At 47.1% G+C, this 17462-nt stretch overlaps 1 protein-coding gene across 1 annotated transcript in view; it reads right to left on the bottom strand.

The window, feature by feature from the left end:
• ZFHX3 (zinc finger homeobox 3) overlaps positions 1–17462 on the bottom strand; it is a 159225-nt gene that overhangs the window by 24600 nt on the left and 117163 nt on the right. The window contains exon 4 of the mRNA XM_068992276.1: positions 15784–15864. Within this exon, the coding sequence (XP_068848377.1) occupies positions 15784–15864 (81 nt within the window). The remainder of the gene's footprint in view (positions 1–15783; positions 15865–17462) is intronic.

Raw genomic sequence — 17462 nt, 5'->3', positions numbered from 1 at the left:
AGTGCCCTCCATCTATGCCACCCACCCCCTGCCCTGCCCAGAATGACTGTCAGCCCTGCAGTTGACGGGCAGTGTGATGAACAACTAGGAGGCTGAGACCACCAGACTCGTCTCACTCACTGAAAAAAGCAAACCCAGGGTAACCCAGTGCAGCATTAGTTTCCTCATATGACCAAAGGGTCCATCCTCTTCCTTCAGTGCTGAACGTGTGATGAATTGTGAAGAGGTTGCAGAGGTGAGGATTCTGGTTTCAGAAGCCACTCTTCTTTTCCCTTTGGATGAAGAGGAGGACTTTTATTATCTCCACCACCCCCCCCCACCCCGCCACCGCCATTCTCTCATATTGCTCTGGGATTCTAAAGGCTTCCTTTGTATGCTCAAGCTAAGGAGTCCTTCTAAAGTGTTTTTAAAAAATAAAATCAGCACTCACTCACTCATTCCTCTTTCTCTGGAGCAACACAGCAGCCCAGCTCTAATACAAAACCCTGCATCCACTGGTGTAAAAACTTCCAGGGCTCATCCCACTTCTGTCTGGGGCAATCTGCATTTTTATTAGATCAGATTTGTCTAGAAGTGGACGTTAGCCACCTAGGCTTCTTCTCTAAAGATAAAGCCATGCATTTCTCATATCAGAGTCTGTTAACACCCAGTTACAATTCCACTGCATCCCTGGGAGATGTGGGGACTGCTCCAAAGAGTTAGGTTAACGAGGCTGACAGGCCTCCTCCCAGCCTGACCCCAGACATTAAAATGCCAGTCCCTATCAAACCATGGTGCCAAAGCCTTTATGAAATTTCTGTAGATGGGCAAACAGCTGTGCAACTTCTCCGTCAGCAGGCTGAAACAGGATTTACTCCTGGCCATGACAGTCTAACCTTTTCTCAAGCCTCTTCTCTCTGAACAACAACTCAAGGGTCAGAGTCCTAAAGTCAGTTCCTACTTCCGTTCTGTCACTAGCATCCATTGTGGGCCATCAGTAAATGAGGTAGTACAAATACCAAAAGGAAAAGCAATGTGGTTTGAAGGCTTTCCAAAAGTCTAACTTAAATTCTAAGAGATGTCACAAGTCTAGAGAAAACATTTTATTTGTTAAAAAAATTAATTAGTGGTCACTTGAAGGCCATTATGACATCACAGCAGTAAAATACAAACATGCATCCAGAGACAAGCAGTGCCTGGAACCACTGGTTTATACTGGTCACAACTGGAAGGGTTACAACCTGTAGTGGCTTCTTCAACAAAGACAAACTGAACAGGAGTGGATGTTGGCCACCTGTTCAGTTAGCAGAACTGAACAGTCTAGATCTTTTACAAAAAGGCATGGTTAAGTAAACCATGGGACAGCTTCTTCCCTATTAGATGAGGTTACATATGATAGCTATGCAGCAATGTGGAAAAGTCCTTGAGAATGTTAATCTGAAGGAACAAAAAAAAATAAAATGTGTATTATACCATGATACAGCTCTGTAAAAAAACAGGGATTAGGAAAAAGACCGAATGAAAATGATTGCTGTATTTAGGTGATGGACCTAAATTTAGGTCATAGACCATTTCCCCATTTCGTCATGCAGTTATATTATTTTTAATATTATAATTAAAGTGTTCAGAATTTAAATTCAACTGTCCATGAAAATGTGGATATTTGGATCCATACTGTGCAAAACCTCAGGTGGTATTTTTTACTTTGCCGGTTAAAGCAATTTTTCCTCATTTTGGCAGCTGTGTCATATGAAAATATGTGTTAAATCTCAATGAATCTTCCATAGGCAACATGCTGGGCTCCTGGCACTTCAAAAGGTTTAAAAATATGGCCAGGAATCACGCAAATGCACGCGCCGTGGATGACATACTCTGTAAAGCCAGGCAACAGGGATGCTGGGACAGTGAAATGCTGGGTCAAACCCCAACCACAGCCTGACAGTGTGAGCTGTGGCTTCCTTACCATGCAGATTTTCGCAGGTGTGAACAAAACACTTGGTCAACTTGTCAGGGGTTGAGGTTGCCCCACCCAACTGACTGGTGAGGCACAAAAAGGACCTGCACGTGGAGGTTACGGAGGACACAAAATTCAAAATCAATTCTGGGCCGAAAGCCCCCATTCCCCCTTAAACTGGGATGCGCTGGCCACTGTAAGAAAGAGACGGGTGCTGAGGGAGGCATACCTGATTGATGACTCTCTGTTTTATTCTCTGAGGTTCCTCTACATTCCAGGCAGAAGAATTTCATTTCAAAGGGAAAGACAATACTCACTGCATGGCTTCCTGAGGAAAAACTAAAACCACTTCTGTGACATCAACAAACAGGTATTCTTTGTTTGTAACATATCTGCTTCAGTTCAGTTCAGTTCAGTCGCTCAGTCATGTCTGACTCTTTGTGACCCCATGAATCGCAGCACGCCAGCCCTCCCTGTCCATCACCAGCTCCCAGAGTTCACTTAAACTCATGTTCATCGAATCAGTGATGCCATCCAGCCATCTCATCCTCTGTCGTCCCCTTCTCCTCCTGCCCCCAATCCCTCCCAGCATCAGAGTCTTTTCCAATGAGTCAACTCTTCACATGAGGTGCCCAAAGTATTGGAGTTTCAGCTTTGGCATCATTCCTTTCAAAGAACACGCAGGGCTGATCTTCAGAATGGACTGGTTGGATCTCCTTGCAGTCCAAGGGACTCTCAAGAGTCTTCTCCAACACCACAGTTCAAAAGCATCCATTCTTCGGCCCTCAGCTTTCTTCACAGTCCAACTCTCACATCCGTACATGACTACTGGAAAAACCATAGCCTTGACTAGACGGACCTTTGTTGGCAAAGTAATGTTTCTGCTTTTCAATATGCTATCTAGGTTGGTCATAACTTTTCTTCCAAGGAGTAAGTGTCTTTTAATTTCATGGCTGCAGTCACCGTCTGCAGTGTTTTTGGAGCCCCCCCAAAATAAAGTCTTGACAGTTTCCACTGTTTCCCCATCTGCTTAGGGAATGTTTAACCTAAAAGTAATTACTTAAAAATTTACTTCTCCTGTCATGTTAATTAGAGGGAGCAAGGGACAGAAGAGAGGTGATCTGAATTCAAGCAAGTTTTATTTGCAGTTTTGAAGACATGGTCTTACTCTGTTCTAAGCACACAGAATAATTAAAACAAGCCTAGTAAAGGGCTTCAGGCAGGAGCTGACTAACTGAAGAATAGGCAAGAATAATATCATGTAGGTGGCTTATCAAGTGGTCAGGTACGGTAGAAATACACAGCCCCTTTAACTTGACTTGATAAAACCACTTTTATAGAACAAATTCTAACCCAATTCCAATCCTCACTAGTAAACTAAAATCCAAGTCACTGAAATTTTGGTGGCAGAAAACTTCAGAGTTGTACTCACGAGACCGTGGACAGCCTGCAGACTTTCTCACCTAGTGAGGTGGCTATACAACTCAAGCCAAGGAAGGCAGGGATTTGCTGCCTCCTGAAAAAGAAACCTGAAGAAAAACTGGCAATGGAACAGAAATGGAACCTTATGGTACGCAGTGTTGGGTTTTCTCTAGTCATTACCCAAGACATTGACTCGTCCTCCAAGATAATCGAAAGTACCAGAAATTTTAGTTTCATGAGCAAAATTAACCTGCTCGTCACTCACCACATCAGTGGTGGTGTTTGCGTGGTGGACATTCTTTGTCACAGGCCTGCACTTGGCCAGAGTCCTCCCTTGAGGAAACCAGGGCCTGTGCTGAGCGTCCACACTGCTGGACATCCATCTGCTTGCCATCTTGCCACCTGCTTGCAGTTGCCTCCCCAGAGCAGAGGCTAGGGTTTTGTGTTGCATCTTCCACGGCGGTACTACACTTGATAAGTGGCCAGAGATCTGGTTAAACTCTCTCCCTTTCCTACTGTAGAGAACGACGGTTCCTCTAAGGGGTCTGCTCTGCTGCCAACTTGGTCGTTGAACATGCACAGCTCCCTTCTGCCTCCAGCCAAGCACTTAAAGTCATTTCAAAGAGGAATTGGAAGTCTATGAGGTGAAGGTGAGCACTGGCACAGCCAGCGGGGGTCTTCACGCTCACTTCCTCCCTTCTTGGCATGATGGAAGTGGTGTTCCACCAAAGTGCCAACCCTTCTCCTTCCGGTGAAGGCCTGGGAGGCTGCCTGAAGTGTCATCCTTGTGAAAGACCAAAGGCAGCCACCACCCCCACTTCTCAGCCATCAGACTCTAAGCTAAAGCACCACTGACAGCCCCTCTATCTAAACTTCCATCTCCCAAACCAGCAACATAATGGAGGAGCCAATTAAATGATTATTAATTCATGCTACTTTCCGTAAGCCAGAGGTTCTCATCGCCTTGTGTTCCGTAAACCAGCTTGCCACCTGCCCCAGAAATTTACAGCAATCTTTTCTATCTATCTCCATTGACTAAGGAGAAAAAAACCACATTCGTACAACTCCAGACTTGATGCTTGAGTTTGAGATAATGACCCCAGCACACTAGTCACAGAAGCTTCACCAGACCTGAAAATGGTCATTCGGCTCATAACAAAAATGCAATGCAAGGGGCAGTGAGGTCTCTCCACAGCCAACCACCCCGCTTTTCAGAGGCCCCACACTCCCCTCTAGAAAGCAGAAGTGCACGGCTTCCAGAGGACGCTCTGTGCTCCTCACTGTCGTTGGCTCGGGGCCGCTCTTGCCATCTGCTTGCAATTCCCTCCCCAGAGCAGAGGCTAGGGTTTTGTGCTGCATCTCCTGTGGAGCTACTACACTTGATAAGTGGCCAGAGATCTGGCTAAACTCTCTCGCCTCCCTACTATAGCGAATGACGGTTCCTCCAAAGGGTCTGCTCTGCTGCCAACTTGGTTGATAAACATGCACGGTTCTCATTCTGCCTCCAGCCGAGCACTTAAAGTCATTTCAAAGAGGAATCAGCAGACTGTGTGAGGCGAAGGTGAGCACTGGCACAGCCGGTGGGGGTCCTCAGGCCCTGGCCAGCGCCCTTCCCTGAGAACTCTGTCCTAGAGTCCAGCCCGGTGAGGTGAAGAGCCTTCTATTCAAGACACAGTCCCAGTCTGAGTAACTGCAGGCTACGCTGCTTCTGTACATCTCTAGATAGAGAAGTTCAGACACCTACTCAAAAAGGGAGATGAGCACACCTAGGTAGCAAGACACAGGCCTCATGGACTCATCATATAGCTTCCTGTTTCCATGGAGCATTTCAAAGAAAGCTTGAGTTCTACTACAGATGGGTGTGACTGCTGCTGGGGAATGGCTCATTAGTTTTCTCCACCACCTCGAAGGTGAACCAGATAGCTCAGCACTTTGAAAACCCAGAAACTCTTTGCTATTGTTATTTTGATTTTTATTTGGAAATATAGATTCATAGGAAGTTTCAAGAATAGTACAGGGAGGTCTGTTCCCCCTTCACCAAGTGTTACTTTTTAACCAGGGTTGAGATAAAGAGTGCCAGGTCTCTGATCATTCCTCATCATGACCACATGTCTCCCCCCTCCCATTCCTACAATCTAGATTCCATTGGCCAGACCAGAACTCGTGTCTCCTCTGCACACTTCTGTCTTATAGGAAAGCTTAGTCCCTCCCTCATATGCCGAGGACTCAGAGGTCTGCCATCCAGCTAAAGGAGAAATAGGTCTCAAACTTCACACCTGTCACGGAGACCAGAGCCCCAACATTCTCAACTTCAAATGAGCCCCAGAAATCCCCTGGAAAACTTGCTAAAAGGCAGCCCCCACCCCCTGGAATAGGTCTGATTCAGAGAACCTGCATTTCCAGTGGGTTCCCAGGTGATGCCGATGGTCCCACCACATTCTTGAGAACCACCATCAGAGCTGAAGCTCTCTGTAATGAGCAGGGACCATACCACTTCTCGGCTGGACTAGAATGAAATACGGGGACCTGGCAGGTGTGGGCAATCAGGGAGTCCACTTTCAAATAATTCTTGCTGCAAATGATACTCTCATCATCCACATGTGGGGATGAGAGCTGGGCCTGGTCTCAAAGCTCGATGTTTTCCCCCTCAGGCCAAAGGTGAAAGATTAAATATGGCTGTCCCTCAGGGAATGTGCCTGCTCTAAGCCAACACAAACACACTTTCAAAGCCAGAAAATCAGAAGGAGTAACCTCCACATGTTCTGTCAGCTGTGTAACCCAGAATGACGATAGGCTGCCTTGCTATCAAAGTCTCGGTCATTCCACATGTCCTGGAGAACCTTCGTGAACAGGACAAACACCTCTAGGATCTCTCCACTCTGCAGAAGGAGGCAGCATCTTTTTGGTCTTGGCACGTGTGGGCCACACCAGCCAAGGCTCCCTTGGCTTGGACCCTGGGAAGGGTGCAGAGGCCCCCCCCGCCCCGGCCCCCGTGTCATCAAGTCAGCACTCTGGGAACAGGTGTCACACCACGCTCTCCCAGCAGGCAGCCAGGGTGCGATGGCGAGTCCATGCTGAGTGCCGGCTGCTGTGGCTTGTCTCCATCTTCAGGGGAAAAACTGCTAAGTCCCACATCAGAGGCATCAATCTGCTGTACTAATTCCATGTTGAAATATGCTTAAGGCTGCTTAACTACACTGATTCGCGCTCCCAAAAGGCCATCCCACAATTCAGTTTCAAGATACCTTGCACCCTCTGTGTCAAGTTTCTGAATGAACCACCAGTCAAAACAAAGCCACCAGCCACCACTTCGTTTAGACCAACAGCAGCTGTCAGGGTACTTAATAATAACTTCTGAGCCTGGGGCTGCCACCTGGAGCCTGGCTTGGGCCAGCAGGCAGGGACGAAAGAGGCCAAGACCGAATTCCTCACTTAGCGTTATCAAGTCCGTCTGCCTGCCTCTGGGCTCTGGTCAGCTCTGCCCGTCTTCTCCTGGCAGAGCCCGCTGGGCTGTGCACAGATGCCCCCTGCAGCTGTGGTCACGGTGCCCAGTTGGGGGCACCTTGGGCTCTGCATCACCACTCTGCCCTCTGGCTTCACTACAGATTGTGACAACGATGGACTTGGGAAGAAACTAGAACAGGGAGAACCTTAGAGACACTTCAACTGACAGCAAAAAGTCCAGAGGTGTGAGATGTAGGTCAAAACAGGAGGCGATGTGGGTCATGCTGGGACCAGACCACAGTTAATTAACAAGCCCATCCCACCCGTATCAGATCCAACCTTAATGAGGTTAGTTAGGGCCTCTGAGCCCCAACACAGCACAGGCTCCCAGAGACCAAGCTAAAAGGATACTCTTGCAGGTTCCTTCTCCATTTCAAACCTATCTTCATCTTCGTAAGATACTTCACTAAATTTTAAGAGGCGGCACTTGTGTAACACACACAATCTGTGTCCAGCATAGTGACAGATACAAAGAGCCCCGCACTTCAGTTCTCTGCCACACACACACCCCCGCCCCCCATCGCCGACAAATCAACGTGCCTGGGACCCACCAAGGATTGCTCTTGGTTCGTCCAGGTTTGGCAGGAGTTTGACAATCTGTGCTGGAGGAGAAAGACATTGACTCGGATCCCTGGAAGGACTGAAAAATGGGAATAGCAGTCCACTTTACCCTGTGGCTTTCAAATACTGGCAGCCTGGAGATGTCGCCCCCTGGAGTTTGTATAGCAGGGGCGGGGGAGCCCACACTGAACACTGCTTCTCACTCCCCACCGTGTCCCCCAGCTCAGTTTATGCACAGCCTCCAAGGGCCCAGAAGGGACAAGGTGTGTGAAGGGGTGGGGCAGATGGCTCGAGGGCACCTGGGGGTACTCCTTGAGAACTCTTGTCTTCCCCGGCCAAGTTTTCTTTACACAAAGGTACCAGCCCCCCTGCTAAGGAACAGAGCTCACGGTCTGCAGGGCTGCTACGACCTGGCTGGAGTCCTGCTGTGTGAACTTGGGCATTTCAACTGACTACAGTGGACTTCCAGCTCCACGTCTGATGGTGGGAGGACAGTGTCCAATCACAGGGCTTCCGGGAGGCCAGGAGGAGAGATGAGGCACATGAAGCCCACCAGAGCCAAGCACATGGTGAGAGTACAAACATTTGTTACGATGGGTTTCATCTTTAGAAGCATCTCTAGGGAATAATACAGGTGCACGGACAGCCATGGAACCACAGGGTGAGGACAGAGGCCTGGCTTTGAGGACAAGCACAGGCATCCTACATCCACCTTTTCTGTGAATCGACGCAGGAGAATCCTACATCCACCTTTTCTGTGAATCGACGCAGGAGAATCCTACTCCCCCTGTGGGCTTAATATCTAAAAGGCATAAAACCAAATAACCTGCACTTGAAAATGTTTATGGTTATGCTATTTCACCAGCTGATTGTTAATGAAATATTCAGACGTATTAAGCACTTGCTAGGAAATTATAAAAATGCATATGTCGGGTTGGGGACAAGTGAACAGGTAGAGCACAGAAGATTTTTAGGGCAACAAAAACACCCTGTAGGATATTATAGTGACAGCCGTATGTCCAAACCCACAGAATGTATGTCAAGAGTAAATCATAAGGTGAACTGTGAATTCTGGATTATTAGGATAGATCAGTGTAGTAGGTTTTTCATTGGTTAAAAAAAAAGTGCATCCTGGTGAGTGACGTTGATAATGGGGGAAGCTATGATTGGAGATGGGGCAGAGGGTATATCAGAAATCTCTGTACCTCTCAATTTTGTTGTAAACCTAAAGCAGCACTAAGAAATGTCTTTAAAAAACAAAACACACACAAAAATATGAATGAATGCCATGTGCCCCTAACCATAAAGAGCTGACAATTCTGCTTGACAACTAGAGAAACAGGATCTTCAAGTCTTCTCCAATCTTCATACAGTTAAGAGAACGCTCCTATGTCATATGGTTCTTCAGCTTTATAATCCAGGGAATATACTCTGACCTAGAAGGCAAATCACCGTTTGATCACAAATCTGACAGCCAGGACTTCCCCACTGATGAGTTTTGGTTCTCTAGCCTGTAAAGATAATGTTGCACCTGGGGAAGAATGTGAGACCCTAACGAAAGTGCTCTGACATCCCCTGAGAAAGGCACTGCAGTGTGTTTTGTATTTTTAGATCATGGTCATGATTCTAGTAACTGAGGTGCTTCCCCTATCAGGACAACACCTAATATTGAAACAAAGCAGGAAGATTAACATGGCCAAGTTGCAGGAATAATAGGCAAACCTATAAGTTATTTTCTACAGCCATGAAAACAATCTGCTCCTTCAACTCCAGGTTCACTGCCTTCTAACTATGCCTTGATAATTCTCATCACACCATTACCATAGTTATATGCTTGCACATGACATCCTTTCTAGAAAGTGAGTTCCAACTACTTTTTTTTTTCATATCCCACATCTGCACAAAGAGTATTTGCTCAGTTGATGTGGTGTCTCTCTCTCTTATGACTTTATATAAATTCTCAAAGCTGAGACCTTTGAATTACTGGAATTCAGGCAAGTCCAGATATACGCCATACCCTGTATCTATTTTTGCTTCTCAACATAAAAATAGTTCAAATGGTTTGTTTTCAACTGTGAGACAGAAATCTGCCTGCAGTGACTTAAGCCCTCAAGTTATACTGAAAGTGGCCTGGAATAAAAAAAAAAAAGAGGGTGGAGGAAGGGAAAAGCTGACTTAGTCACACAATTCCCATCTGCGTGTGGAAATGTGAAACCAAAAATGGATTCCGTCGGCAAGGATGGGAACCACACCAGGGCCATGCAAGCCAGGCTCCCAGCACTCCCTCTCATGTACCCTACTGCAAAGACAAATTTATTTTAGGGTCAGGTGAAGAGATGGAACCAGATTCTGAAAGGACACAGAATTAGACCAAAATGATTTTCGTAGAGGTGGTGAAGGGCCTGGTTTCCAGCCCGCAACAGGTCTGGGACACAGGGATCCACTCAGAGGTGACACAAGAGTCTCCAAAGATTCCCCCAGGGATATCGTCATCACCGGCTCTGACAGTTTGTGTGACGTGCCCAGTGACAGGGGCCAGGTGAGAGCGACAGTGTTGTTTTTGTCACTCAGTCACAAAGTCACGTCCGACTCTCTGCAACCCCAAGAAAGGCCTACCACAGAAAAAGACTAAGGGGCCGTGTAGACTCTTAATCCACTCCTGATCCATGCTTTCTCCACTACCTGGAAACCAGGAACATCCTCGCAAATTACGAGCATTCTGACCTTAGAAATGAAGATTCTCCAAGATTCTACACCACTGTACAACTGTCCCTCCTCCATTCACAGTTTTAAAAAGTCCCAGAAACACAAGAACCCACTGAGTCCAAACCGGCTGCTTTACAAACCGTGAAACGGAGGTCCAGAGACGAGAGGTCACATAACTAAACACTGGCGGAACCAAGGCAGTGAGCCCCAGGCTTCTGCCTCCTGGTAGCACAGAGCGATTCCTCTCAGCACATACCTCCTTTTGTCTTTATGAACTCAATTTTTTTTTTTTTTTTTTAGTATTGTTTCAGCCTCTTTCCTTTCTCTGCCACAGATTACATTTCAGCCACTCAGTTCCCCATACAATGGCATTCCTATTTATACAAAGCTGTAAACAACAGCGAGAAGAGGGGGAGGGCTGGTAATAGATTTCCACCAGGATGTGCCTGACCTGCTTTTTTTCAACTTCAGTAATTAGAAAGGCAGTGGGTCTGCAGGAATTATTCATACGCAGCAAGAGCCGTACACTATACATTTATGTTAAACATGTCAAATCCGATTGAAATCATGCCTGCCAGCACCATATTCCATAAACACACTTTTCCCCAACAGCCGTCCAGACCTTGCCAGCCCATTAATACCCCCCTTTAATAGCAATCTTCCATAGATTCAAATCAGGGATGCTCCGCTGCACTAATTGCTGTGTGTTAGGTGAGCATCATGGATTGAAAAAAATTAATAAAATAAAATCCCTTCAGGCCATTCCCCTTGAAGAGCAAAGCTCTAGCTACAATTCTAACTCCAAATGTTGCAAAAATGCAAACATGAACTTCAGTAAGGGATTTCTGAAGTGTTACCATGTTGTCATTTTAAGTTGGATTGTTGCCCCGTCTTTTGTTTGTTTGTTTGTTTAAAGCGCTAATACCCCCAATCATCCTGTCTCAAATTAGCTTAACTAGACCCAGCCTAGTGCTCCAAGCCTGGAAACCATGGCGGCTACAAGATTTAAATAACCATCCTGCCATGATTCTTTGCCAAGAGTTCAATTTTTTCTCCTAATTATTGGTGATAAAGCATCACATTAATTGTATATCACTTAATTTATAGCAATTAATGATTGATTGGATAATCACTGCATTAATTATTGTTCAGTTGCTGACACTGGGGGCTCTTCAGTCTACAGCATGCACTTTCAAATCCACACTGCTGAAAGAGAACAAGCGATCACTTTCACATTGTAAAAGAGAAAACCACAGAGTTGGATGGTGGAAATGGCTGTGCATTAGGCTCTGCTTCAAAGACCCTTCCTGCATGCTCCAGGGACCCAGAGGAGCGCTTCACACTTGCCTTGAGTAGATGTGACTCTCAAGTATTTACCAAGGGCTTGTCCATGTGCCACCACATCCCATCATGAAACCCAGGTTCCGGCTGATGGGTGTCACTTGTCTGTGTTTTCAAGGGGAGGCATCCAAGCCTCCCAAAGGCCAAGGTCATTCACTAACTGGTGGGCTTCCTGACTCCAAACCTACAGAGGTCTTTCCATTCTACCAACCTGCTCTCAGACTGAGCATCACGCTCTTACTATGAGGCACATTCATGGCCAGCAGCCCCACTCAAGCTGAACGCACAGGTGGCGGTCATGTTGCTGTTTCCCACTGCACCACTTTAGAAGAGTGTGTTACTCTCTACACTCAGAAGGGGGGTAAAAACTGGATCAGATGGGTAGACTGAAAAAGCATTCTTGGAGAGGAGAATAGGAAACTTAGCACCCTATATCAGAATATATGGAAGAGCCCATATGCAAACCCAAACCATCTGTATGCCTTCTGGCAACTTGCTAAGCTCCATGGGACTCCACTTACTTATCTGGAAAATGGTGGAAGGGGGCACAGGGGAGTGGGTCCTTCCAGTATCTATTGTATGTCACAGAGTAGGGGGTGAGAATCAAATGAAATAACGTATGTAAGGCAGTGCTGCCTAACTTCCTCACAAGGCAGGACACACAGAAAACAACGGCAAGTCAGTATCAGCAGATGAAGGCACACGTGCCCCTGGCCTGAGCGTGGCCCCCTGCCTCCAGGGAACACCCAAGGGCGGTGGAGATGGGTACCTGTGAGCCTTTTACCGGCTGGGCGTGACGCTGGAGACCAGTGCCTGCCTCACAGTTACAGCTTAACGTAGCCTGAGGAGTAACTGGAAAGTGCTGGGAGAACTGGGGCACAGTCTTTCAGGGTCAGTTTTGCTCCTCCTGAGTATCTGTACGGCTGATATGCTAGCTGCTAGCCACAGGCTGTTGAAATTTAAGTTCGTTGAAATGAAATAAAATGTAAAGCTGAGCTAGCTCCTCTGTGGTACTAGCTACGTGTCAAGTACTCAACAGCCATAGGTGGCCAGTGGCTGCTGTATTGTACAGTGCAGACGCAGAGCATCTTTATGGACACAGGAAGTTCCCCGCGACCGCGCTGATCCGGAGTAACACTGTTTGATGACTGGGCGTTCCTGTGGCGTGTTACACAAGGAAATCTCAAGGAAACTGGGATCAGTGGGACTCTGCTCAGTGCCCGGCACGCGGTAGGGACCCAACCACTGACTGTGGGATTGATGCCCCCGTGATTCAAGTCTCTCTTCTGTTTGTCTTGCTGCCGCTCAAGGTGAAAGGCCTGATTCCTCAAGGAAAGAAGCTCACCAAACATCAAAAAGGAAATCAGGAGTCCCATCCCAAAGTAAAATAACAAATTTTAGTAAAGATTATCTGTTCCTGTGCAAACCCTTGAATTACATAATCAATAGCTGAGAAAATGCCAATTATCCAGGCCCATTTCAAATATGACTAATCTGCATCCTGAGCAGCCACTAATCAACAGGACAAATTGTGAAATCGCTACTTATTTATTTGCTGGGAGGAAGCACTCCCCATCATATTTAATCAGAGAGGAACAGCTCAATTTAGGGAGTAAATGGAACAAACAGACATTTTTTATAAAATACTAAGGATCCCAAAGAAAGCTCAGGAGAGGCTGCTGGCACCTGTATTGATTCCAAGATCAAATTGGCCCAACGCACCTTAATAAAGCCTGTCATTACACACGCAAACAACAAAGACAGTTTTAAGCTTCAGGTCAAGAGAGAATCGTTGGCAGGAGTCACGGAAGAATTTTCCCTTCTTTCTTTACTTCTATGCTACTGGCAACATGCGTCTCTGAGTTATTCATTCTGCCTCTGTCTTAGAGATAAAGATTAAGTATGGCCTGTTGCTTGAATGACTGAATGAGAAAGCAGAGTCTTATTAAAGACAGTGGCACTTTTCAGTGCTTATTTCCAGTCTTCATATAGTCTCATGACCACCCGGCATTGTCCACCAGTCCAGTGAAGGCATACTCCTATTGAATTACAAATACTCTGCTGTTTGTTGCTGTTCAGTTGCTAGGTGGGGACTCTCTGCATCCCCACGAACTGCAGCATGCCCAGCTTCCCCATCCTTCACCATTTCCTGGAGTCTGCACAAACGCATGTCCATTGAGTCGCTGATGCCATCCAGCCATCTCATCCTCTGTCTCCTCCTGCCATCAGTCACTCTGAATGAGATTTAATGGAACTGCCCTCAACAAAGGTTACCGTAACCTGCTCTAAGGATCAGAGAAGCTCATACCAAGTGCTCGCCTGGCACACAGTAGGAGCTTTGCAGATGGTTCCATTGTTCTCTCAGGGTCCTTTGCTCACAGAATGCAGGAAGCATGTACCACCTGCCGTTTGCACAAGCACACTAAATCCTATGCTACTTCCCCCAGCTTCTCAAAACAACTGCCTGGCAACAGTTCTACATTCAAATGGGAGGATCCAAAGATAAAATGCCGCTAGGTTTCCTCATCTTATTTAACTAAACTACAAATGAAACAAACAAACAAAAAAAACCCTCCTGATACTGAGTTACTTTATGCCAGGCACTGTTCCAAGCTTCCCAGGTTCAAGTAACCCTCAGAGCAATGCTATGGAAATAGGGGGTTTTCTTAATGCCCATCTCATAGAAGAAAACTCAGGTGCAGAAAGGTGCCTGGAGCAAGGTCACTGAGCCAGAACATCCCAGGGGCAGGATTAGAAACCAGGCACCCAAACTGTGAAAACAAAGGATGGACTGGCCTGGACGGCAACTCAAGACTTCAGACTGTGTCTGCAAAATCCCCCTAACCCAGCTCACTTCCTCCGGGCAGATGTGTGTCAGCCAAGTCTGTGTAGACCTCATCTGAACATTACAGCAGAGTCTGGGATCCTGACCCCTGGGAGGCACACAGGACAACCCTCCCCGCATGCTCAGGGCCTCCGAGTGTGGATGCCCATCCCCTAGTCCCTGGTCCTACCTTCCAGACCGTCCTAAGGGGCTCGCCCTGGCCCTCGGCTTTAGCATGAGCACAGGCCTCTGGACACCACAGTGCCCAGTGCAAAGGGGGAGGATGTGCAGCAGGGAAGGGAAAACCCGCCCAGGAACAGGACAGTGACATCCCTTGATGCCCAGACGCTGTCACACTCGAACTTCTCTTCTAGGCTGAAAGCCCCGATTCCTTCAGCCTCTTCTCAGGTGGTATTGCTCAGCTTTCAGTCATTTTCATTGCTTTCCCCTGGCCTCCCTCCAAGATTCTGTATCTTGTTTAAATAGTAAAGGCCAACACTGAACGTGATTTAAGAACAGTCATGCCCGGAAAAGTAACAAAGGCCCAACCAATACGGACTCCAGAAGGCAAATATTTTCTCAAAAGAAAAAAAAATCGAAGTATTACAATATTAATAATGGAAGGCAGTAAGAACCAGGTTGACCAAATACAATGATTTCTGTGGCTTGTCACATCACATCCTCTAATTACGGTGGTGTTTCTGGGAGACGTCTCTGGCCTGATAAGTCTTCTCAGAAACCATCTGCTCCTCCTCAAAAAAGAACCAAGATTTTCCTCTAAGTCTCAGCAAGTCTCTCCCTTGATACAGAAACCCTGTCATCCTGAGAGAAGGCCACTCCCCACTTCTCTCAACAGCACCTTTTCCAGAAACAGCACTTCCTTTCCTAACTTCTTCCATTTCCTCTGCTTTTGCTTAGACGCCCCCCTGCCTCCCCTTTGGGCCAAAGCAGGACACCAGGGATACAAAGAGGCTGCCTGGGACCCCAAATGCAGGATGAAGCCCACCTTCCACACTGCTGACTCCTTAGAGACTTGGGGGTGACCCTGATTAAGTTCCACGTGGCAAGTCCCTCCACTCGGTTTGTGAGCAGTGTGGGACAGGGCCCCAGACCTTCCATGGAGGAAGAATCACACCAAGGGCAAAAACAACAACAGGGAGGAGGTGTGAAGGAAACGTGACCCCAAAACACACTAGCCCCAGGACAGCGCCAGCCACCCGGATGCCTGCTCAATCAGTAAGCTGGCTCTGTGGCCATTTCAAGCAACTTTTAAAATTCCTTAATATAAAGTAATAGGAGAAGGAAGGTGACCACTGTAACAGAGCAAGAATACCATCCTTTTTCCCACCCGCAGAGAACCAGCCGAGCCGTTGCGAGCGAGCCGAGGCTGCGCCTGCCCCTGGCCTGTTTGCCGCCCTCCTCCAGGAGAGGAACATGGGGGCTGGAGGGCAGCCACACACGCTACCTGTCCACTTGCTCTGGTCCTTCTCGCCTCCACTCTCCTGGTCTTTAGCGAGCTCCTCGGGATCAGCAGCCGCTTCACTGGGCCCTTCAACATCTTCAATGGCTTCTTCTGCAGGAGAAGAAAATGAAAACGTCAAGGACTAAAAGTAGACAGAAGATGGAGGACTCTTGGCTGCTACTCCAAAGAAGTACCCGCCACAAAACGCAGGCAGCCAACGACTGTCCCCCAGCCACACAGTGAGCCCCGAGAGGCCAGCCGCACTAGGGATGCACGGTCTGGGGGCGGTGGTGGGAACTTTCCTTCCCGCTCACTGGCAGGAGACTGCAGCTTGGTCTAGACGTGCAGACACTCGGTATTCTGAGATGGATTCCAAATACCTCGTTTGAGCTTTTCTTATTGAAAAGCCAATCCTGTTGAGGAAATAACTCCAACTGAGTTCTGAAATCACATGCAAGTCTTTAACACTTGCAGATGCAAAAAGTGCCACAGGCTTGCTTCTTGCCTAGCTCTGACCACACTGAGAACTGGCATTGAACTAGACCTTGCATAAGGCTTCGTGGTGCCTGAGCACCTGCCAGATTGTGGTGGGTTTTTTTTTTAACAGTCATTCATATTCTGAAGAGTCACAGAATATCAGTGATATGATTTCATCAGTGTGCAGAGGTCCAGGAAACAAACATCTATGGGTTCGCCAGGCATCAGTGGCGAGAAGCTAGATCTGTAGAAAAAGGGAAACAATTCCTTATCCAAATCATACACTCCTGTTTGAAGTCATTCCATTCTTCACCCGCCACTGGCTTAAAACAAACCAAGGAAATTCTCTCCAGCTCAATACACACTACTTCAGTGAAGGAAAAAGAATGGTCGTTTCCAACATGAGGTTGATCACAAAGTAAAATGCCACTTGCTTGCTGAAGTGGGAATGAAGAGGGTAAACCCCTCTGGATGCTGAGGGAAAGGAAGTGGGGTGTCTTTCGCTTGTTCTCCTGGCCCTATGGACCATTATTTAAAACATTCAATAAGAACAGGCTAAATGAATGAATAAGGCGAGCAAACCAAAGTAGGTTGATGATGAAATCGTTAGACTTTGAAGAGCACAGCTTCCTGGGTGTGGAGACACTGAAGCCCACATCTGTCACCCAAGACCATTGCCAGACAAGATCCATGGGACTAAGGCTGTTGGCCCATGGACCTGGGGTTATTCTGACATCACCCTGGGTCTCTCTAGCCCCAACTCCACTTTTCAACATTTCAAGGTGTGACACTAACAACCCTCCAGAAAACAGTGTCTGAATTTCATCGCAAAAAAGGGAGTAAAAAGAGTTCAAAGTAAGCTGACCTCAGAGGATTTATGAAGCACTTGAGGAAGAAAGTATCTGTTTAGAGCCAGATTCTCCTAACTCTTCCCAAAAAGACAATGAAAGACCAAGAGCTGGAAGATGGAACTAGAGGTCGGGGAACATTTCTTCATTACCACCAAGAGGGCATGTAAGAGTCAGTCATGGGGAACACGCATGAGAGGAGATACTGCTTGTTTTCCTCTTCAACTAAGAGGCTTCTGCAAATAATTTCTATGTCGCCTTTCTGTCTCACTGCACAGTCAAGTTAACATCAAGTCTTCCCACGCCCACTCCTAGTTCAAACAAAGAAAAAGCATGCAACCATGGTTTGAAGTCAGTCAGATATACAGCACCATATTAACACGC

This window comes from Capricornis sumatraensis, chromosome 20 (genome assembly GCF_032405125.1).
Source record: "Capricornis sumatraensis isolate serow.1 chromosome 20, serow.2, whole genome shotgun sequence".
NCBI classification, from domain to species: Eukaryota; Metazoa; Chordata; class Mammalia; order Artiodactyla; family Bovidae; genus Capricornis; species Capricornis sumatraensis.
The sequence above is the reverse complement of the archived record's forward strand: the minus strand, read 5'-3'. Positions and strand labels throughout refer to the sequence as shown.